Source organism: Phaseolus vulgaris, chromosome 2 (assembly GCF_000499845.2).
Source record: "Phaseolus vulgaris cultivar G19833 chromosome 2, P. vulgaris v2.0, whole genome shotgun sequence".
NCBI classification, from domain to species: domain Eukaryota; kingdom Viridiplantae; phylum Streptophyta; class Magnoliopsida; order Fabales; family Fabaceae; genus Phaseolus; species Phaseolus vulgaris.
Genome location: NC_023758.2, coordinates 26,316,543 through 26,339,502, shown reverse-complemented (window position 1 = coordinate 26,339,502; position 22,960 = coordinate 26,316,543). Strand labels below are relative to the sequence as shown.

Here is a 22,960-nt window from a genome sequence, read left to right as displayed (position 1 = left end):
AAGATTAATCAATATTTTAATCAGCACTGTAGATAATAAAAATACAGTAGTTTTGAATTTAAGTTTTAATATTTTCAAATAATTTAAATATAATTTATTATATAAATATATCATTGTAATTCTGAATAAAGATACAGTAATTTTGAATTTATTTATTTTATTTAATTTTTAATATTTTCAAATAATTTAAATATAATTTATTATATAAATATATCATTGTAATTCTGAATAAAGATACAGTAATTTTGAATTTATTTATTTTATTTAATTTTTAATATTTTCAAATAATTTAAATATAATTTATTATATAAATATATCATTGTAATTCTGAATAAAGATACAGTAATTTTTGAATTTATTTATTTTATTTAATTTTTAATATTTTCAAATAATTTAAATATAATTATATAATATTATGTATTATTATATAATTTAAATATTTTATTTTATTTTTTAAATTACTAACATGAAAATAATTTTTTTTTATTTTAAATATTCACTTAAATTTTTATTAAGAAAATATTTTATAAAGGTAAATTAAACTTTTAACCTAAAAATATTAAATATTGAAGATAATTTATTTTCTAATAATTATATTAAAACAAAAAATATAAAATAACCTTAAATAAATAACATAATAATTGAATACTTTTTAAAAATAAAATATATTATAATTCATCTTTAATTTCTACGTATTTTATTTTTTATATTTATAATTTGATTTCTATTAAATGAATTTATTTGATTTCTATTAAATAAATTTATTTGATTTTTATATGTAAGTAAATCTTTTATATTTAATTTATTTTGTTATAGGAAATTAAGATGAATATATCCAATCAAACTACGGAAGAAGAAGATGAAACAAAACCTTTGTGGAGATATGTTTCAAAGTTAAGGAAAACTCCTGGTGGTGGAAATAATATGATCAAGTGTAGCTCGTGTGATTTTTCATTCAATGGATCTTACACTCGAGTAAGAGCTCATTTGTTAAGAATTACGGGGGAGGAGTTAGAATTTGTGCGAATGTGACGCCGTCAAAACTGGTTGAGTTCAAGAAATTAGATAATGAAGCATCATTGAAAATAGAATACTTAAAAAAGAAGAAGGTTCCTTTGCCACATGTATCTGATGAAGGAAAGCAGACCAACAACAATGATCTTAACCCAAAACTGAAAGGTTCTTTACAAGCTGCTTTCAATATTCAAGGGAGGGATACTGTTGATTGTGCAGTTGCGAGGATGTTTTATTCTTCAGGACTACCATTTCATTTAGCAAGAAATCCTTATTATAGGAATGCCTTTTCTGTTGCAACTAATACTTCTAATCTTAGTGGGTATGTACCGCCAACATATAATAAACTGAGAGGTCCTTTACTTTCAAAGGAAAGAAGACACGTAGAAAATCTTCTGCAACCTATAAGAAACTCATGGAATCAGAAAGGTGTAACCATTGTTAGTGATGGGTGGAGTGATCCTCAAAGAAGACCACTTATAAATTTTATGGCTATCACTGAGAGTGGACCAATGTTTTTGAAGTCAGTAGATGGGTCTGGTGAAATAAAGGACAAAGATTTTATTGCTAAACACATCAGAGATGTAATTATGGAGGTTGGGCCAAAAAATGTGGTACAAATTATAACTGATAATGCATCTGTATGTAAGGCAGTAGGTATGCTCATAGAATTAGAATTTCCTTCAATCTACTGGACTCCTTGTGTAGTGCACACCTTGAATCTTGCATTGAAAAATATATGTGCAGCAAAAAATACCGAAAAAAATAGTGATACTTATCAACAATGTTCTTGGATCTCACAAATTGCTGATGATGCAACCTTTATTAAAACCTTTATTATGGGGCACTTTATGAGATTATCAATGTTCAATAACTTCAACTCATTGAAGTTGCTTTCTGTTGCTTCAACAAGATTTGCTTCAACCACAGTCATGCTAAAAAGGTTTAGAAGTTTGAAGAAAGGGCTCCAAGAGATGGTTATTAATAATGAATGGTCTTCTTACAAAGAGGATAATGTTGATAGTGCACAATTTGTGAAAGAAACTTTGTTGAATGATAATTGGTGGATGAAGGTTGATTACATACTTGCTTTTACTACTCCTATTTATGATGTACTCAGAAAAACAGATACGGATATGGCTACTCTTCACTTAGTATATGAAATGTGGGATTCAATGATTGAAAATGTGAAAAAGGTCATATACCATCATGAAAGGAAGACATAAGCTGAATACTCATCATTTTTCGAGGTAATCAAGTTAATATTAATTGATCGTTGGACTAAGAGTAGCACATCACTTCATTGTCTGGCTCATTCTTTAAATCCAAGGTAATACAATATAGTTATATTATTTTATTCTTATATTTTATTGAGTACATAATATTATGTTAATTTATGTTTTTTATATTTTTTATGTAGATATTATAGTCATGAATGGTTAAGTGAAGATTCACACAGAGTTGCCCCACATCTAGATAAGGAACTTACTCAGGAAAGGAAGAAATGTTTTATAAGGTACTTTGATGATGTGGTTGTAAGGAGACAAGTAAATATAAAGTTCGCAAACTTTTCAGATGGAAGAGAAGATTTTGACGATGCTGACTCTTTAAATGATAGAGGTCAAATGGATGCAAAATCATGGTGGATTGTTCATGGAGTTCATGCACCCACACTTCAGAAGATAGCTCTTAAACTACTTGGACAACCATGTTCTTCTTCTTGTTGTGAGAGGAATTGGAGTACCTACTCCTTTATACATTCTTTAAAAAGAAATAAGATGACACCGAAAAGGGCAGAGGATCTAGTATTTGTCCATAGTAATCTTCGTCTTCTCTCAAGGAACTCCTCACATTACAAAGAAGAGGAAACTAAATTATGGGATATTGCAGGAGATGACTTTTCATTGGATGACAATGGAATTCTCGATATTGCTAGCTTATCTCTTGATGAACCAGAATTAGAAATTATATTTTTTAATGAAGATGAATAAATGTAAAAGTTAAACATTATGGTTTACATAAATACATCTTTTTTTTATACCATTTTTATAAATGTTTTTCTTGATTTTTTTCATATAACAAAATATATTACTACATTTTAATTTATACATAGCCGTGTCCCGTGTCCTATAATTTTCAATTTAGCCGTATCTCCGTGTCCGTGTCCGTGTCGTATCCGTTCCCGTGTCCGTGTCTGGGATTCATAGGTGAGGGTGTTTAGCTAAAGTGATGTTTGTGTTGTATCCTCGGGAACTTGTACAATACACCGCGGATAAGTCCTTACGAACAGTGATCACTCGCACCTTGGGAAAGCAAAAATGTTTGTGTTTTAAAGCCTGATTTACTACAAAAGGTACCTCTTTCTATACGAACTGTTTCCCATGTCAGGAGGGCAAGTTTCCTTTACCTTCCAGCCAAAGACGAATATGCAAGGATTTTTGTTAATCACCATGAGCCCCAGTTCCCCACTTTTCTTTGGGTATGGTTCAGATTTCGGAGACAAGTATATACTATCTATCTAAAGGCTTATATGACCATGTGACAATCTAATTTTTTTAAAGGTAAGAACTTTCCTCAAAGAAAGTCGCAATGGTTGCATTTTAATCATGTTCTTGAAGTTTTGAAATGAAGTTCACGTTAATGCATCTAAAGAGTAACACCTCTACACACTTCAGATTATATGAAAAATGAGAACACAAACCTACCCCTCCCAACTTGCAACTTGCAATGTTCGTGGTCCCAAACGATGTGCTAAGCATCACGCGAATGGCCAAATGAGAGTCGTCTAACAAGTACATAAAGCAGAGCAAATTAGCTATGGAACAACTGTAGTTTCAAAATCCCTACACCAGCAAAACAAGTCAATTCGTGTCATTATTGCATTAACAATATAAAAAAAAATAGATAGTTAGCTACTCATTTGCCCATTCTTACATAAATTATTTGTTTGATAAAAAGAAGTGAAATAAAAAAGATGAGAATAGAAAAAAATTTGATGGGGATAGATAAAACCTAATAGTTGTCCGTGTGGATGTAGGTTGGAATTAGCAACCGAATCACTTTAAATTCTGTATTGTTTATTTTTTATAGTTGATTCGTGATTATATATATTACTTCCGTGTGCGTTTTTTCCATATTATTTTTCCCAGACAAGAAAGATAAAGATAAAGAGATACTTGGAATTTATAGCTAATAAGAAGTGTATTCTCACAAGGTAATGTGTGTTATGGGAAAACAGTGATATGTGCAATCTGATAGGGGAATGGGCAAATATTGACTTCGTAAATCAACTATGTTAACTAGTCGTTATCGTTGGGCCATCAAATCATGTGACAATCATGATGAACATCAAATTTCTGTTTCGTATGGACAGGTTCAGAACTTCCACCACAATCTTAAAAAAGAAAATATCCAACGAAAAAGATCATGGTCGTAAAAGCTGAAGGGGGCCAGTAACTGCTGGCCAGAAAGGACATCCAATAAAATTAATCACTATAGTTTCAAGATCAACAAAGAAATTCGGTATACATACTTTTTTCCAGTATTCCTTTGAAATGAATAATGACATTTAATCACAAAAAATGCTTTATCTCCTAAAAAATACATAACAAATTATTGTCTTTAAAAGGATACATATGTTCACATAATCTCTGATACTGTCTAGTTGAGAATAAAAAAACTTTTTTAGAAACAAAGATTCCTGCATAATGTTAGCATTTTGGTGACTGTTGGCCTCCTTGGCAAGTGCCTGTGATGATTTTATGACATAATTCATTGAACATTTGCTCCCAGAGCCTTGCTTGCATCTCCAAAAAGGGGGAGGAGATGGAACATGAAGCCTGGTAATTTAAAGAACACCTTCCACACAACAATGTTTACTCCTTGATGATTTAACTTAAGTTTGGCAGTCCACCAACAATATCGGCTGCATCAGAGTCTGGAAGCTCAAGAAAACTAATTGGTTTAATGTGATCAGAAGGGGAATATAAAATATAGTCGAGTGTTCTAGTGAAGCCAGGTGTGTAGTTTGTAAATGGTGGCTCTCCTCTTGTAGAAGCATTGACACTACATAAGGGAATAGGAGGCGACTCCTCCAAACAGTTCAGCATCAGGTTTGATGAAGGATTGTCCGATACAAGGTACTGACAGACCTGCAAAAAGAAAAATATACTTTGACGACTCTTGAAGTTATATACAACTCATTCTAATGTAACCAAATTAGTCAGTTAGTCAGTGTTACACTGTTCATTCTAATCCTAACTAAAAAAAGTCTCAAAAGCCTCTATATTTTACCTAGTAAAATATCTTTCACTGTGTTAAATTGATTTAGCTATTGTTGTCATACTAAGAGGTTTGTATTTTATTTTTTAACGATAAAGAGTTTTGAACCAATTGCTATGAATGTTGAATTGTGTTCAACATCTTTTGTTAAACTCAGAATTTGTACGTCAAGAATACTTGCATAGTTTGGTCATGAGCTTATAACATAAGTTTATCAAGTTTTATTGGAATAAAAATATGTTATTGAGAGACAAGAACAACTAAAAGTGGTCAGATTTTCTTACAGATTCTAAATCAAGTTTATATTCTCTATCTAGTTTTACATGAAAGTTGTAATTAATTCATTGTTCTTATTCATTAAACATTATGTCAAATTTTGCATCTTTCTTAACTTCTTTCTTGCAAGTCAGAAAAAGAACCTGTTTCAGTCTAAAAAAATAAGAACTTGTTATGAAACCATAATATATACTTTTACCAGCATGTACTCTCAATTGTTCTGTGGCCTCTGCAAAAACGAGGAAGTTCCTCGAAAACCACTTGGTTTGTATGTGCAATGATTGACCCCTCTGTGAGAGAAGCCGTGATGAAAGTACTGAAACCAAATCCCACGCTTGCGGATTCATTGAAGCTGGATTCATTGAAGCTGAATGCCTGAAGGGGTGGTGGAAAGGGAATGGTTTCCAGGATATGGCCTAACAGGAACAAAAGGGAATAAAAGGGACGGTAGTAGGCTATGCTCCCCCAGGTATGGTGTAAACTTTTTAATAGCCTTTTTTTATCTGTCTCGCCTTTTGTAAGGACTTATTTACTAAGGACTACTTTTGCTATACATAAGGAATTCTTATGTTGGAAATGTTTACAGGAAGGAGACCATCTTTGAGGATGGTCAAATTTGCATACTTTTGAGAAAAATTCATTTCCTAATAATATTTTACAGATTTTGGACCCTTCTCTTATGGCAAAACCAGGACAAGCAACAATAGAAGAAGAAAACACTCAGAATCTTACTAGAGAGTGTGAAACAAAAATCAAGAGAATCTTTCTAGCCATATTCTTACTTGGCTGTATTTCAGAGGTATTGTTTGTTTTTGGAGCTTAAAACTTCATAATGGTTTTGTCCTTAAATGGTTCTTTAGGGGAAAAATGAGGAAAATGTATTGAATTCGTTTTTTTTTCTCGACTTCTAAATTATATAAGACTATTGGAGATACCGAAGAGAGTCGATACACTTTTCTTTAATATTAAAGATCTATGCAGTATAGAATTCTGTTTTAACTTAAAGGTTTATTAGATGTGAAATTGATGATGGTCGAAAAATAGAAAAAGTCATGTGAAATATGCAAATTAGACTACAAAGGTATTCTAGTTGATGCACTGATTGTATATTCTTTGCACAGACTTTCAATCAATCTCTGAATTGAAAGCGATTTCACATTTCCGAGTCCAAGTTCTTGTGTAAAATCATGTTTAAATATTAAGATAACAGAGGAAAAATATGTCAAACATATATGCAGAGACTTTTTCAATCTATCCAAAGAGTGGTACTTGTAATTTGTAGAAACAATGAATGAATTCAGAAACAACTTTTCTAGGATTTCATACAATAATCAAACATTTAATCCAGTGATTGTCTGTCTGTTTTCTTTACACATATCAACAAATGTGACTGAAAATGTAGACTATGAAACATTGTAGAGACCAAATTCCATTTTGTAACCGCTCACCCCATTTTTAATATACTGTTAATCGTTTGTCTTTCTCTTAAACGTAACTGGTACTTTTATTATATAATATGTTTTTTATTATCAGGCGTTTCATTGTACTTCAAATTTTTTTGTATGTTAACTGAACATACTTGAGTTTTTTCAGCAGTCATGAGGCCTAAACGAATTTAATGTCGTTTCAAAACCCCTTACTTTTGTAACCCTGTGAGCTCTTAAAATTATGCAGCAAGGTTAGTTGAAACACCACTTCTCTTATAGTTCTTTGAGAGTTTGCTCTGTTAAAGTCAATTAATTTTGCTTTTCACCTGCATCTATTGATTTTGTTGTGATTTCAGAATTAGAAATACACAAGTCAAGTCATATCAAATATTGAACTGAGTATGTGTAATTCTACATTGTTGAGTATTGTTCATCAGGAACTGGTTGTAGGAAAATATTTTCTGATGGACTAGAGCTGCAAACCTGTTGTATTAAGTTTATTTCAATTGCTAAAGAGGTGAACCATAACTTGTAACAATTGAGTAATGGTAATTGAAACCAATTGATTGATCTTCTAATGTCGAGATAGACAATATGTATTGGAATTCTTCCCTATATACTTTACATGTTCAGAAAATCTGTACAAGGTATAACAATAATAAAAATATAAAAATATGACAATAGTTCAAAGGCTCTAATACTTAGTTACATTTGAGCTTAAAACCAATTGCCATGTAACTAATAAAGTCGTCCAATAGATATATATAACACACACTCTAAGAACTGACATAGACAATGGGGGACTTTCCAACACTCCTCTTTTCACTAGGGAAGACAATTTGGGCTCATCCGTCGACTTTTGACCTCTAAAATATGAGTTAGGTTGGTCGGTTTCGCATAGGAAATGCAGATTGATTTTATTTTTCCGTCTTGCATAAGAGTTGGTCTGCGGGCAGGATTCCAACCCGCATATCTTTTTTTTAAGAAAATTAATGAAAAATAATTTTTCAAATAAAAATTTTAAATACATTTTTTTGTTTATTAAATTTATATTTTTCTCTTTTAGATGAATTAGATAAATTGTCTCACAATATTGTTCTCACGACACATGCGTAATAAGTTATGGATAAAAAAAATATTATGAAGTTATTATGTTCAATAAAATTTTAATTTTAATTGTACAAATAAATGGACTAATAAAATATTTTATTAAATATATACACTTTTAAAAGTAATAGATGTAAAAATATGATTTATTCTAATTAGAAAATAGTATAAAATAACATCTATAATATATATATATAATATTGTATTTAAATTTTATTATAAAAATGAATTAGGTCATATTACTATATTGGATGAGCATTGAAACCTAAATAATTTATGCATTTCAGAAAGACAAAAATACATTATTAAATTTCAAAAAATCATTAAGTCTTATCGAATTTTGTGAAAGTGTTATGAATTAGGGATTGAGAGATGTTTCTTCCTACACCCCATACTTCAAAAAATACTCACATTATCTTTTACATTTTTCATTGAAATTTTTTCTTTAATTCTAGAATTTGGAATACAAAGAGTTATAAAATCTAGCTAAAATTTGTATTTCAAATTATATAAGCTGATGAGGATAATTTTGTAATTTTTGAGAGTATGGGGTACTCGAAGAAATTATGGAAATAAAAAAATCCAGAATTTTAATATATGTGGTTGGCCTAACTCGTCTTGCACTTGACCTGCGAGGATTATGAGTTACGCAAAACAAACCTAAGTGGACTAGTGGTTAAAATAAACAACCCGCTCTATGCTCTTTTTTTATCGATAGACTAACCCACTCATTCATATTATCATCTCTACTTCATAAGGCCCAACTAGACAATTATCACGATAAATATCATGATCATAATAAAGCAAAGGATGAAGACGCATAAAAAAAATAGGATTAGAATTTCTCAAATTAACCCTAATATAAAGTCTAAAGACAGAGGACACAACAAATATATAAATATGACAATAATAATTATATATATATATATATATATAAAAGTACATTGATCCGTGCAACACGCAAGAAATTTTACAAAATTTCATATATAAATGTTAATACTATAATAAAATATATATATTAAAAATTATTATTGTTAATAAATATAAAAATTTTAAAATTGAGCAAATAAAATTAAATATAGTATATAAAGAATTCAACATAAGATTACATAATTTTGCAATGTTAGTAGTCAAATTTATAAGTAAAAATGAATGAATAAATTTTATCCATAACTTGTACATTAGAATATATTACAATAATTTGAACTAATTTAAATTAAATAAACAACTATCTAATATTATGTTCCCATAAGATATATATAGAGGAAAAATTAAGTATTATCCACTAACTTCATGTTGTAAGTTCATCTGTAAAAATATCTCACAATAATTAGTGCAAATAAAAGTACAATTCATTATATTATACCAAGTACAGTTATAGTAAAAGTAATAAAAAAAATGTGTGTTTCTTCCAGAAATATATTATAGACGAAAATCATATTGAATTATGAAGTCACCTTTTGTCATATAAATTAAAGTCTTATAATACAACAAAAATATGATAAAATATCAATACAATGAAATAGTATTCATAGAAATAACTAAAAATTTTAAAAACCATACAGCAAAATTAAACATATATGCATCAACACGTTCTAGAAAAGAAAAACCAAACAACTTAATACTTCAATGACTAATTAATAATAAAAAATATATAAACAATACAATGATTATAAGCATTCCATAATATTAAGACCAAATATATAAAATACAAAATATGATGAAAGAGTTTTATAACTTTAATATACTGGCAATTGTTATAGCGTTGAGCACATCTAATTATGCCAACACATTATAAATATGCCAGATCATGAAATAAAAATGTAATAGTTTATGTATGCACATTGCAAGTAATGCATGAACAAATAGAATATCAATACTAATAAACATAAACATAAACATAAGGAGTACTTATCCGTTCAGGTTTCCCACAAAGTGAAAACACAAAAAATAAATATGTTTGGTCATTCGAAAGCACTAGTAATTGTTAGCCTAAGAGAATAATAAATAAAGTTATCTGGGATAGGTTAGATGATGAATTGAAGTCAGTAGCAAAACCCTGATATGAGAATAGGGATTTTTGGTATCACATTCAAAGATAATCTTGTCCTTGACGGAAAGAATGAAGATGACAAAAATTCTTCCGGTTGCTGCCAAGTTTAATGCTTCTCGAAGGAAACCTTCCTTTCAACACCTTGCATTCCACCTCCATCAGTAAACCATGCAGTGTAACCTTATTGAATCTCCCTTGTCGAAGATATTGTGCAAATGGAGTAGGAAGATTCTCCAACAATATCCAAATAATAAGTCAAAAAAATGAAGTAGAATATAATATAGGGCATTTTTAAAAAAATGACCGCTATACTAACCAGATAACTGCCATTCATGTTTAATCGAGACTAAATTATGGAAAAATGGTCAAACAGACCAATGTTCAATGGTTCCTTCCCTTTCAATTTCGTCGAAATAACGATTTACTCTACTTTCAGAGATGTCATCCATATAAACAGTTATATGGAAAGCATTTTGACCAACGTAATGGAATAACATATAGTGGTCATCTGTAAAGTCATAAAAATTACTCAAATCCACCATCCACACAACATTTTCGAGGACAATAAATTCTCGTTATACTATACAATAAGGACGTTCCCTGCTAAATCTGCAAGAGTCCACTCCTGTCCAAGTTCTTTTGAAACTTGATGGCGAAAGCACGATCAACATAACCAAGCTATTCATTTTAAAAATAGAGAATAAAAAGTCAGGAAATGAAGAAACTATGTAAAAGTAGAAATTTAAGAAGAAAAGAAAAAATACATACTTCACCACGGCTGTTCATCAACAAAAACACCCCTCTTGTTCCAAGTCTAATGGTTTCTTCAGCATTGGACGCCATTAAATGAATAATGGAGAAAGCACCAAGAACTAAGTGTTGGGTTCAATAGTGTCAAAGTTCAAGAGGAGGGGTGAATTGAGCTTTTAAAATTTCACCAAGAACAGATTTATTTTTCTGCTTGTTTTATCAAGGCAATGTTTTAGTTATCTGATTTTAAGGTATTGAGTGATTTCAACAGAAAGCAAAGAAACACCTTGATATGCACAGATGAAAAACAGATGGTTGAATCCATAGATGTAGACAGTCAAACCACACAACACCTTTGAATGATTTGTGCTAATTGATATACTTGGTTTTTGCAAAACAATGTGCTTCAATTCTTTTCAGATTAGTTACACAGATTTCCACAAGATATTCAAATTGATTTATCAGAAAACAAGAACAGTATGAACAGACACAGAATGAACAAATTTAATTTTAATTTAACAGATTTATTTTCTGTCATATCAGCATACGCAATGGTTATTGACTGCAGGGATTAAAAAAGATTGAACACCACAAAATTATATTGGTTCACTCAAATGAGCTACATCCAGTCTCATCTTACCCAAGGTGAAATCCACTAAAAATAGTACATACCAATTACAAAACCTAATGTTCTTGAACCCTACAAGAACAAGGCACACCTAGCTGAAAATCTTGATTTCATCACACACAACTCTTCAAGAAACTCTATCAAGAAGAGTCTTACAACCACACTTTACAAAGAAAAGAATGATGAAATGAATACACCTGGAAAGAGAATGCAGAATTCTGACTAGACCAGTAGAACAAATTGCCCAAGCTTAGAACAAAAACAAGAACAAGCACACTTTTTCCTTTCGAAAAACTCTTTCAAGAACACATGCTCATTCTCTGAAAACTCTCAATCTCTGTTTTAACTCGTTTTCTCAACTCCTTTTTTAGTGAGTTATAACTCTCTTTATATAAGAAATGATTTATAACAGAATTTCAAAAAATAGTTTAAAAAGTTGTTATAAAAAAACATATTGAAGTTATAATGAATAGATTTATTTTTAAAAAGACAAAGAGATTTTAAACAGTTGCAACACAGTCGTTTTGATAGCATAAAAGGTTGATCCAAGATACTTGGTGCACAAAACAAAGTTATCAAAAAACCAGACACCAGTTAGAAAAGAATCTATTCATTTGATAAAAAAAACATATTATTTTTATGTGCAATAAAACATATTTTGGAAAAACATGAGAAAATCATTTTAGAAAACGTTGTGCTTAATCTTATCACCTTGATAAGGGTTAAGAGGTGGGTCACGATGCAAAAAGGTCACTTTAAACACACTCTAACCTATATACAAGTCTATCCAATTACAAATACAATCTTCAAAGAAGAACACACACATTTCTTCATCAAACACATTGACTTGAAGGAGCCACATCCATCTTCAACAATCTCCCCTTGTTTGATGGAGACAAATCCCCATAGCTTTGTTGCTTTGAAGAGAGATCAGCACCTGTACTGCACCTAATACCAAAATATAAAAAGTTGATAGTGAACATAACATAAAACATATTTAGGACCAGAGTGTAACTTCCTGTACTACAACAACTTATCAAGTTTGCATTGCCCAGCATTATGAGCTATTTTTCTCCCCCTTTGGATTCATCAAACAACATTGAAGCATTGAGAAATATAAAACCAGATAAAAGCTAAACATAACAGTCCATAAATGAAAAACTACAAATTTTTCAACAACATAAGCATAAGATAAGCACTAAAAACATATCACTTCTACTTCTTGTAGTACAGTTCTGCCAACTGCTCCTGGATTCCTTCAATTTGATGGTTAAGATGTTGGAATCTGGCTTGTGTTGCCTCAAAATAGTTCTTTTTATCATCTGAAAGAACATCAAAATGATACAGAATCTGCCTCTCAAACATAGACATTGGTTCACCTCTGTATTCTAGAGCTTGATAGGCAACAAGAGCATTGTTGCGAGTTGCAGCAACATCTGCATTCATTTGATGGTGGTGCTGGTGAATCTCCTCTATATCCATAGAGGGGGATCTCATTCTTTGATTCATAGAGGGGGATTCTGTTTTGTATGATGAGTGAGGAACTTCATAGCAAGATTGTTCTGCTGCTTGCACAATATCTTCTTCCATATGCACTGCATCAGCTTCCTTTTCATTATTGAGATTTGTGCCTACATGTTCCTCCCTGTGAGTCCTTCTCTTGTGATGCACTCAGCTATTTTCCACTTTGTGAAAACCCATCTTGATGAGAGTGGAATTGTCAATCTCACTCACAGCTTTGATAGTCTCATTCCTCTCATTAGCAGTATCAATACCAAAGTAATCAATTAATTTTGATACAAGAATAGCATAAGGAATTCTGTAATCAGCTAACCTTTTCGATTTCAACATGTGTTCCATTATGATGTATACCTAGTTAACTTTTATCAAATTCATAATGAAGTAAAGGAGGATTAAATCTTCCTCATGCAGAACAGCATGGTTAGTGCCTCTAAGAATAAGTTGCCATGCAATAATATAGGCAATTAATTTTGGGGTTAAATTCAGATTACCTGCATGGAACCTGTTAACACTTTGAGTTGGATTCCTCACACAGCTCCTGTAGTATTGGATTTTATTAAACTCCTGAATTCCATTTGTGTTCCCTTTTCTAACCTTCAATCCAGAATACTTGATTCCAGCCACTGAGTTCCACACATCATTTGATATTTTCATCTTAATGCCTTTCACATAGGACACAAGGTTCTTCCCATCCAGTGTCAAGTTGGTGTAGAAGACCTTCACAAGGTCAGGTTACACATTCCTAATCATCTATAGAAACTGCTTTAGTGCATATCTGGTTTCAGTTAATTTCTCAGTTTTTAGCCAGGTGAACTCCAAGACCTTGGGTATGTTGATCTGTTTTCTACTCATCTCATGTATGTAAGCAGTTATGGCTTCATCATCTCCAGCAAACCAATTTTCTAGAACCCCTTGAGAGTTGTTGTGCTTCTCCTGGTTCTTCTTTTTCTGACTTGAAGAGGAAGCCATTGTTGAGCCAATCTTAAGTCTGTTCTTTAATGAACTGGAAGACAAATTAGTGTGAAGTGAAAAACATACATCAACAAAGAGGCAAAGAACACAATTACCTTACCAGGTTTGGGTCAAAAAGTGAATGGTAAGAATTAATAATGCTGGAAACAGATTTATATAGCAAAACAGCAGTGTTTTGATAAAGTAATTAAGAGCAAAGATATGTGAAGGTTTGATTCCTTGTGCATGTGCATAATATCTTTGAAAAGGAGCAGAAAATATTTTGAAGCACGGTTGACACATCAAACTTCCCAATCGTGCAATCAGTGCATCAAATCAGTTACAAAATCAAGACAGAAACTGTCAAAGATCTATTGGTTAATACCCACAATGTCAGTCAACCAGTCAAGGAACCGATATTAATGTTTCTCTTTCCTAGTCATTAATGCACACCAGTATCAGGAAAAAATAAACATGTTTAATTGATAAAGAACTGATTTATTTTTCACTGTAGTGGACAATTAACGTTTATGATACCCAATTCATTCAGCAGAAAATTAAACCTGTCTTTGGCCAAGGGTTTAGTAAACAAGTCTGCAAGTTCCAAATCAGTACCAATGAATTTAATTTTACATGTTCCATTTGATATATGTTCTCTTAGAAAGTGATGCCTTATTTCAATATACTTAGTTCTTGAATGCATGATAGGATTTTTTGTTAAATTTATGGCACTAGTATTATCACACAAAATAGGTATTTTATTAAGCAAGATACCAAAATCATTTAGTTGTTGCATTAACCATAGAGTTTGAGCACATCAACTCCATGATGCTATATACTCTGCTTCAGCAGTAGAGAGAGCAACACACACTTGATTTTTGCATTCCCAATAGATCAAGCTTGATCCAAGCAAGTGACAAGTGCCACTAGTGCATTTTCTATCAATCTTGCAACCTGCAAAGTCTGAACCAGAGTAACCAGTTAGACTTAATGAAACATTACCTGGATACCACAAGCCAACATCTTTTGTTCCTTGTAGATATTTCATAATCCTTTTGGCTGCATTGAAATGTGACTCTTTTGGAGCAGATTGAAAACGAGCACACATGCACACAACAAACATTATGTCAGGTATGTTGGCAGTAAGATACAATAAAGACCCAATAAGTCCTCTGTACTTGGTCTTGTCAACTGGATTTCCAACCACATCATGATCAAGATGGCAGTTGGTTGAGAATGGTGTGCTCATTGATTTGCACTTATCCATTTCAAATTTTCTTAACAAGTCCTTGCAATATTTAGCCTGATTTAAGAATATACCATCCTTAAGTTGTTTGACATGCAAACCTACAAAGTAATTCAGTTCACTCATCATGGACATTTCGAACTCACTCTTCATAATTTCCACAAAGGTCTCACATAGTTCTTCATTGGTTGATCCGAATATGATATCGTCCACATAAACTTGAACTAGAATTATGTCTTCCTATTTACTCTTGATAAACAATGTTTTATCAGATGTGCCTCTTTCATATCCTTGTGAAATCAGAAAAACACTCAATCTCTCATACCATTGTCTAAGGGCTTGCTTTAGTCCATAGAGTGCTTTCTTGAGTTTGAATACATGTTTTTGATGTTGATGGTCTTCAAAACCTGGGGGTTGTGAAACAAACACTTCTTCATTGATATATCTATTCAAGAAGGCGTTTTTCACATCCATTTGGAATAGTTTGAAACCTTGTATACATGAGAAAGCAAGGAGAAGTCTAACAGCTTCTAGTCTAGCCACTGGTGCATAAGTTTCATCATAATCTATTCCCTCTTCTTAATTATATCCTTTAGCCACAAGTCTAGCTTTATTCCTGGTGATCACTCCATGCTCATCCATTTTATTTCTGTATATCCATTTTTTCAAATGATGTTCATTTCAGGTGTTCTTGGAACAAGTGACCATACCTCATTCAGGGCAAACTGATTCAGTTCTTCCTACATAACCAGAATCTAGTAGTTGTCCCTTAGAGCTTCTTCCAGATTTTTAGGCACCACTTGAGAAACAAATGCCATTGTCTCACATAAATTATTTAGAGACTTCCTAGTTGAAACACCCTTTTCAATATTTCCAATGACATTGTCAAGTGTGAGATCTCTTGGGGTCTTCCTTTGGTAAATTTGTAGAAACAACAGGTTCTTTGACAACATGTGAGTCACTTGCATCTATATTAATCAAATCATTTTTATGCAGAAAAGTTCTTAAATCATCACATTCCAAGTCATTGAAATAGTTTTTGACATGTAATTTTCATATTCATCAAACAATACATGCATTGATTCTTTCACAGTTAGCAACCTTTTATTGAAAACCCATTAAGCATGTCAATTCAAAGCATAGCCAATATTAATACCTTCATCAGATTTTGCATCAAATTTTCCCAAATTATCTTTGCCATTATTCAGAATAAAGCACTTACATCCAAACACTCTAAGATGACTTACACTAGGTTTTCTACCCTTATACAACTCATAAGGTGTTTTCTTAAGGATAGGCCTAATCAGAGTTCTATTAAGCACATAAGCAGCAGTATAAACTGCATCAGCCCAAAAGTATTTAGGTAGCTTAGATTCATTCAACATAGTTCTAGCAAGTTCTTCTAGTGATCTATTTTCCTCTCAACAACATCATTCTGTTGGGGAGTCTTAGGGCCTAAAAAACTATGTGATATCACATGTTTTTCACAAAACCTTTCAAACTTAGCATTTTGAAACTCATCCCCATGATCACTACGAATAGATTTTACACAACATCCATTTCATTTTGCAGAACTTTTGCCAATTTCTTAAAATCCTTATAAGCATCAGTCTTATAAGCAAGAAAGAGAGTCCATGTATATCTAGAATAATCATCAACAATCACCAATGCATAGAGATTTCCAGCAAGACTAGCAATTCTAGAAGGTCCAAACAAGTCCATATGCAGCACATCCAAAGGTTTCTTAGTAGATACCATGTCTTTTTATTTAAAAGAAGTTCTTATTTGCTTACCTTTCACACATGCATCACATAGTCTATTATCCTGAAATTTGATATTAGGCAAACCAGAAACAAGATCCTTGGATTATGATTTGTATGAATGTGATCTGACCTTCTGTGCCACAACCAAGACTCATCACTTTTTGACAGAAGGCATTCATTTTTCAGAATCATTTTCCAGGATATCCAAGAGATATATGTTGTTTACTCTTTTACCTGTAAACAAAACCTTACCAGAAGAATCATGTGAGATTGTGCACCCATTTGATTTGAAGTTTACCTTATAACCTTTGTCACACAATTGACTGATACTTAGAAGACTTTGTCTTAGCCCTTCCACATATAAAACATTTTCAATGGTGGTTGAACTTCCAGTTCCAACAGTTCCTCTTCCTATGATTCTTCCACGGTTGTTGTCTCCATAAGTGACATGTCCCTCTGCCTTGAAATTTAAGCTAGTGAACTTAGTTAAGTCACCAGTCATATGCTTTGAACATCCACTGTCCAAATACCATTGATTCCTCTTGCTGTTTTTCTGCAAAACAAAACAAAATAATATACATGGTACCCCTTTTAGTCTAGGGTCCAACAGTGATTAATACCTTTCCTTTGGAAATCATTTGGCTAAGCTTTTAGGAACAACGTATTTTCTAGCAATGCATGTTCTAGAAGTATGTCCAGATTTCATACAATAAAAGCAAGTAACAGGATATACCTTTTTACCATTGTTGAAAGAGGAAAAACTAGTTTTTGAAGGAACAAAGAAACTTGACATCTTTTTAACATTGTTTTCCTTTCCAGGATTATAACCAATTCCATTTTTGTTGAAAACAACATTTTGTGACCCTAAAAGAGTCTCAAGATTATCTCTTCCCTTAGTGAAATTAGATAATGTTTTCAGTAAATACTCAACTTTTTTTCTAGCTTTTTACAGTTTTCACAAGTCTTTATAGAAGCATACAAACAAGTAAATTCAAGGCTTACAAGATCATTTTTAGCTTTATGCAGTTCCTCCTCAAGAGATTTTATCTTAGGTGCAAGAACATTATTTGCATTTTGCAATTTAGTACATATAACAGCCAACCTATTTGCCTCGTCATGAGTTTCTTTGAAGGCAACTAGCAATTGATCATAATTGTCAGATTCCATAGAGAAATTACTAACTGAATCTGATATTGATCCTTCATATTTCATCATGAAACACATATTTGTTTCTTCACTTTCTGTTGAGGAGCTGCTTGTTGAAGACATTTCATTCTCTTCCCAAGAGATATAAGCTTTTCTCCCCTTACTTCTTTCAACCTTCTTGCTTGCTGATTTTTCTTTTGTTTGATTGTTTGGACAATCCATCTTTATGTGACCTGTTTTACCACAACCAAAGCAAGTGTAGTTAGAAGAATTAGATTCATTCGGTTTAGGATACCTCCTTTTTTGTTGAGTCCTATCTCTGCCTTTCTTCTTTAGAAATCTGTTGAACTTTCTTGTAAGTAGACTTAAAGTTTCATCATGTTCAGCATTCTCTGCTTCCTCACTCCTATCATTCTGTACACTTGTTTTCAATGCCAGTCCTTTAGTTTTTCTCTCCACTGTCTCTTGCTCTTTAAGCCTTTTAAGCTCAAACTCATGCTCCATTAATTTTCCAAACAGTGCAGCAGTGGTCAGCTTTGACAGATCTCTGCTTTCTGAGATAGCAGTCACTTTGGGTTGCCAACTCCTATCAAGACACTTCAGTACCTTTATATTGAGCTCTTCTTTGTCAAACACCTTTCCCAGTCCAGTAAGATTATTTACAATGTGGGTAAACCTCTTTTGTACATCAGCAATATTTTCTTCAAGTTGCATCCTGAAAAGTTCATATTCTTGAATGAGTGAGTGTTTTCTTGATCTCTTCACATCATTCGTGCCTTCATGAGTAACTTCCAAAACTTCCTATATTTCCTTAGCTGAATTGCATTGAGATATTCTAAAGAATTTATCCATTGTCAATGCAGAAGTTATAATGATCTTAGCTACTAGGTCATATTGAGCCTTTTTCTTTTCACTCTCATTCCATTCAGATCTTGGTTTCACCACTGTTTCATCTTTAACAACGCATTGGCCCAAAAGGTCCATGAGCCACAGCTTCCAAAATACAAGATAGATTCCATGAAAATTTTCATCCTTATTTTCCAAAAAGCATAATTCATTCCATTAAACATAGGGGGTCTATTAATAGACGAACCCTCATCAAAAAGCACTTTAAACTCAAACATATTGCACACAAACTTGAGTAAAATACAAGTCCTAGCCTTGATACCAATTGTTGGGTTCAATAGTGTCAAAGTTCAAGAAGGGGGGGGGGGAGGGGGTGAACTGAGCTTTTTAAAATTTCACACAGATTCAGTCTTTTTACAAAACAGAGGAAAAGAATCAATTTATTTTGGAAAGAACAAATTTATTTTTCTGCTTACTATATCAAGGCAGTATTTCAGTTATCTGATTTTAAGGTATTGAGTGATTTCAACAGAGAGCAAAGAAACACCTTGATATGCAATGATGAAAAATAGATGGTTGAATCCAGAGATGTATGACAGTCAAACCACACAACACCTTTGAATGATTTGTGCTAATTGATATACTTGGTTTTTGCAAAACAATGTGCTTCAATTCTATTCAGATTAGTTACATAGATTTCCACAAGATATTCAAATTGATTTATCAGAAAACAAGAACAGTATGAACAAACCCAGAATGAACAGATTCAATTTTAGTTAAATAGATTTATTTTCTGCCAGATCAGCATATGCAACAGTTATTGAGTGCAAAGATTAAGAAAGATTGAACACCACAAAATTATATTGGTTCACTCAAATGAGCTACATCCAGTCTCACCTTACCCAATGTGAAATCCACTAAAAACAGTACACACCAATTTCAAAACCTAATGTTTTTGAACCTTACAAGAACAAGGCACACCTAGCTGAAAAACTCTATTTCAGCACACACAACTCTTCAAGAAACTCTATCAAGAAGAGTGTTACAACCACACTTTACAAAGAAAAGAATGATGAAATGAATACACCTGGAAAGAGAATGCAGAATTCTGACTAGACCAGTAGAACAGATTTCCCAAAACAGTGACAACACCTACAACCAAACATAGAACAAAAACAAGAACAAGCACATTTTTTTCTTTTGAAAAACTCTTTCAAGAACACATGCTCATTCTTTGAAAACTCTCAATCTTTGTTTTAACTTGTTTTCTCAATTTCCTTTTTAGTGAGTTATAACGCTCTTTATATAAGAAATTATTTATAACAGAATTTCAAAAAATAGTTTAAAAAGTTGTTATAAAAAAACATATTGAAGTTATAATGAATAGATTTATTTTTAAAAAGACAAAGAGATTTTAAACAGTTGCAACACAGTCGTTTTGATAGCATAAAAGGTTGATCCAAGATACTTGGTGCACAAAACAAAGTTATCAAAAAACCAGACACCAGTTAGAAAAGAATCTATTCATTTGAGAAAAGCAGATTCATTTTTTGTGCAGTGAAGCATATTTTGGAAAAACATGAGAAAATCATTTTAGAAAACGTTGTGCTTGATCTTATCACCTAGATAAGGGTTAAGAGGTGGGTCACGATACAAAAAAACTCACTTTAAACACACTTCAACCTGTATACAAGACTACCCAATTACAAATACAATCTTCAAAGCAAAACACACACATTTCTTCATCAAACACATTGACTTGAAGGAGTCACATCCATCTTCAACAGTAAGTAGGAGAGAAAGTGAATAATAGAGAGAGCAACAAGAAGGAAGTAGGAGAGAAGGTTTTATGCAGGAAGAAAGAAGAAAAGACTAGGATTGTGAAAAATAAAAAACCGCACCATGTTATGACCTTTGGTTGTAACGATTTACCTCTAACTATCTATAACATATTTTATGACCTTTAGCTTATCTTTTGCCACAAAGAAGAGTGTGTTTGAGTTCAAGAACGACATTAATTAATAATTAATAAATAATAATTAAACTAAAAATACATTTATTTAACATAAAAATAACAATTACAATCCCACTAAACAATTAACATATAGGTAATATCTAGTAAATAGTTATAAAATATATAAAAAAATATTTTAAGATTCAATGTTTGCAGTAACGTAAAAAAGAATAATATTGTTTTATGTACTTATGTAATATAATTTCTTAAATATAATAATATATATAATATTTATAATATGGAATTTTAATCAAAAGGTAAAATTTAAATAATATTGAAATTGAATTAAATTTTAGTTTTGTTAAAAAATATTTTAGAAATTTGAAATTTAAATTATTAACATTGTTTAATGTTGTGATGAAATGATTATCTAAATCTGTTTATGGGAAGAGGAATGAATATTTGAAAAGAGTGTATAAGAAACCACATCAACTGAAAATGAACAAAATGAAGTAGGTCACAGTGAATATGAAATCAAGTAGGTCACGGTGTATTTGAAAAGGAACAAAATAAAGTCTTCACTTGATTGCTATGACATGTACTCAAAGCTCGCATGTATCAATAAACAAAATCTTGTAAATATTTATTTATTTGTTCTATTTAATAAAAAATTTCAAATAATAAATTTAAGAATTTTTAAGAAGTTTGATAATGAGAAAATTAACCTAAGAAAAAATCAACTAAAATGATAAAGACCTCGTTCCAGAAAAACACATTACAGAACAACATATAATTATTTTACATAAATAATAATCTCACCAAACAATGAACATATAAAAAATATATTTAATATATACTAATTTTCAATGTCTTTAATAATGTAAAAAAAAAATATTGCTTAATCTACTTTATGTAATATAATTTATTAAATATAAGAAGAATAATAAGGATTTAAATCAAAAGGTTAAAATTTAAATAATATTAAATTTTAAATAAATTTATATTCTATAAAAAATTATTTTAGAAATGCAAAATTAAAGTTATTAACATTGTTAATGTTGGGATGAAATGATTACCTGCTACAGTAATTCTGCATAGGAAGAAGAAAGAAAATTTTGAAAACATTGTATAAGGAATTGAGAAAGGCCACCGTGTATCTCAAAAAGAATAAAATAAATTATTGAGTTAATTCCTCTGACAGTTATTTAATGCACGCATGTATCAATAAACAAAAGACTTGTAAATATTAAATGATGTAGCTTCTATCTTGCTTTATTGAACATAATATTGATATATACTCAATAGTAACGTATATAATGCATGTAAGGTATGAGATATAAGGTATAAAAACAGAACATGAATAAATAACAATTAATTATAAGACATAGCATATACACAAGAATAATAATTAAACAAAACATGTGATGCTCTAATTGCTTATTTTGGTCGTAAGAGTATTATATTGAAATTCAAACCATTTAAATAAGAAAACAAATCAATATAAGTACTCAAGAAACACACTTAATATGCAGATAAAAATGATGACCATGATAAAACAATAATTAAACATGAGATGTGAAGCAGCGACTAATGTAGTTGGCATATTTTTTTCTTAACAATATTATATTCAAATTGTCAACCATTTAAATAAGTCAACTTTAATTAGCTTAGAAAGTAAAAGTGCGAGAAAAATAAGAAAACACAACAGTATTACTAATAAAAGAAAACAATTAAAATGTATACAGAAATGATGAGAATAACATAAAAGAATTTAAGTAAAGTTGGATGAAATAATTACCTCATTATAGCAACATATATTGAAAATTGAAAATGAATAACAAACCTAAACCCTCTGACGAAATAAACATATTACTCAAATGGCCTTAAAAAAGAGGAGAAATAATACATTATACAATTTTAGTAGATGTGAATTGAAGAATAATTATAAGGTAATTATTATCTTTCATGAAACAAACAATCTTACCTAACATATTAAA

The 22,960-nt window shown here is 31.1% G+C and overlaps 3 protein-coding genes across 3 annotated transcripts; 1 reads left to right on the top strand and 2 right to left on the bottom strand.

Moving 5' to 3' along the window:
* Positions 1 to 825: 825 nt before the first annotated feature.
* LOC137809278 (uncharacterized) lies at positions 826 to 3,005 on the top strand. Its single transcript, XM_068610410.1, has 3 exons — positions 826 to 975; positions 1,104 to 2,179; positions 2,435 to 3,005. The coding sequence occupies exons 1-3, from the start codon at positions 826 to 828 to the stop codon at positions 3,003 to 3,005; spliced, it is 1,797 nt and encodes a 598-aa protein (XP_068466511.1).
* Positions 3,006 to 14,825: 11,820 nt separating this feature from the next.
* LOC137809277 (uncharacterized mitochondrial protein AtMg00810-like) lies at positions 14,826 to 16,639 on the bottom strand. Its single transcript, XM_068610409.1, has 2 exons — positions 16,411 to 16,639; positions 14,826 to 15,355 (listed from the first exon to the last, which is right to left on the bottom strand). Exons 1-2 carry the CDS (start codon positions 16,637 to 16,639, stop codon positions 14,826 to 14,828), a joined length of 759 nt encoding a protein of 252 aa, XP_068466510.1.
* A 553-nt stretch (positions 16,640 to 17,192) lies between these two features.
* Positions 17,193 to 18,877, bottom strand: LOC137809275 (uncharacterized). Its single transcript, XM_068610408.1, has 3 exons — positions 18,020 to 18,877; positions 17,751 to 17,909; positions 17,193 to 17,570 (listed from the first exon to the last, which is right to left on the bottom strand). Exons 1-3 carry the CDS (start codon positions 18,875 to 18,877, stop codon positions 17,193 to 17,195), a joined length of 1,395 nt encoding a protein of 464 aa, XP_068466509.1.
* Positions 18,878 to 22,960: the final 4,083 nt, after the last annotated feature.

Coding starts and splice junctions, on each gene's coding strand:
- LOC137809278 (XM_068610410.1), top strand. CDS start 826: ATGAATATATCCAATCAAACTACGGAAGAAGAAGATGAAACAAAACCT. Junction 976..1,103: donor TCAATGGATCTTACACTCGA/GTAAGAGCTCAT, acceptor TACTTAAAAAAG/AAGAAGGTTCCTTTGCCACA. Junction 2,180..2,434: donor CTTCACTTAGTATATGAAAT/GTGGGATTCAAT, acceptor TTTTTTATGTAG/ATATTATAGTCATGAATGGT.
- LOC137809277 (XM_068610409.1), bottom strand. CDS start 16,639: ATGTTGAATGAATCTAAGCTACCTAAATACTTTTGGGCTGATGCAGTT. Junction 15,356..16,410: donor TGATGCAAAATCTGATGAAG/GTATTAATATTG, acceptor ATTACTTTGTAG/GTTTGCATGTCAAACAACTT.
- LOC137809275 (XM_068610408.1), bottom strand. CDS start 18,877: ATGCAACTTGAAGAAAATATTGCTGATGTACAAAAGAGGTTTACCCAC. Junction 17,910..18,019: donor ATAAAGCTAAAAATGATCTT/GTAAGCCTTGAA, acceptor AATTTCACTAAG/GGAAGAGATAATCTTGAGAC. Junction 17,571..17,750: donor CTTTCAACAATGGTAAAAAG/GTATATCCTGTT, acceptor TTTGTTTTGCAG/AAAAACAGCAAGAGGAATCA.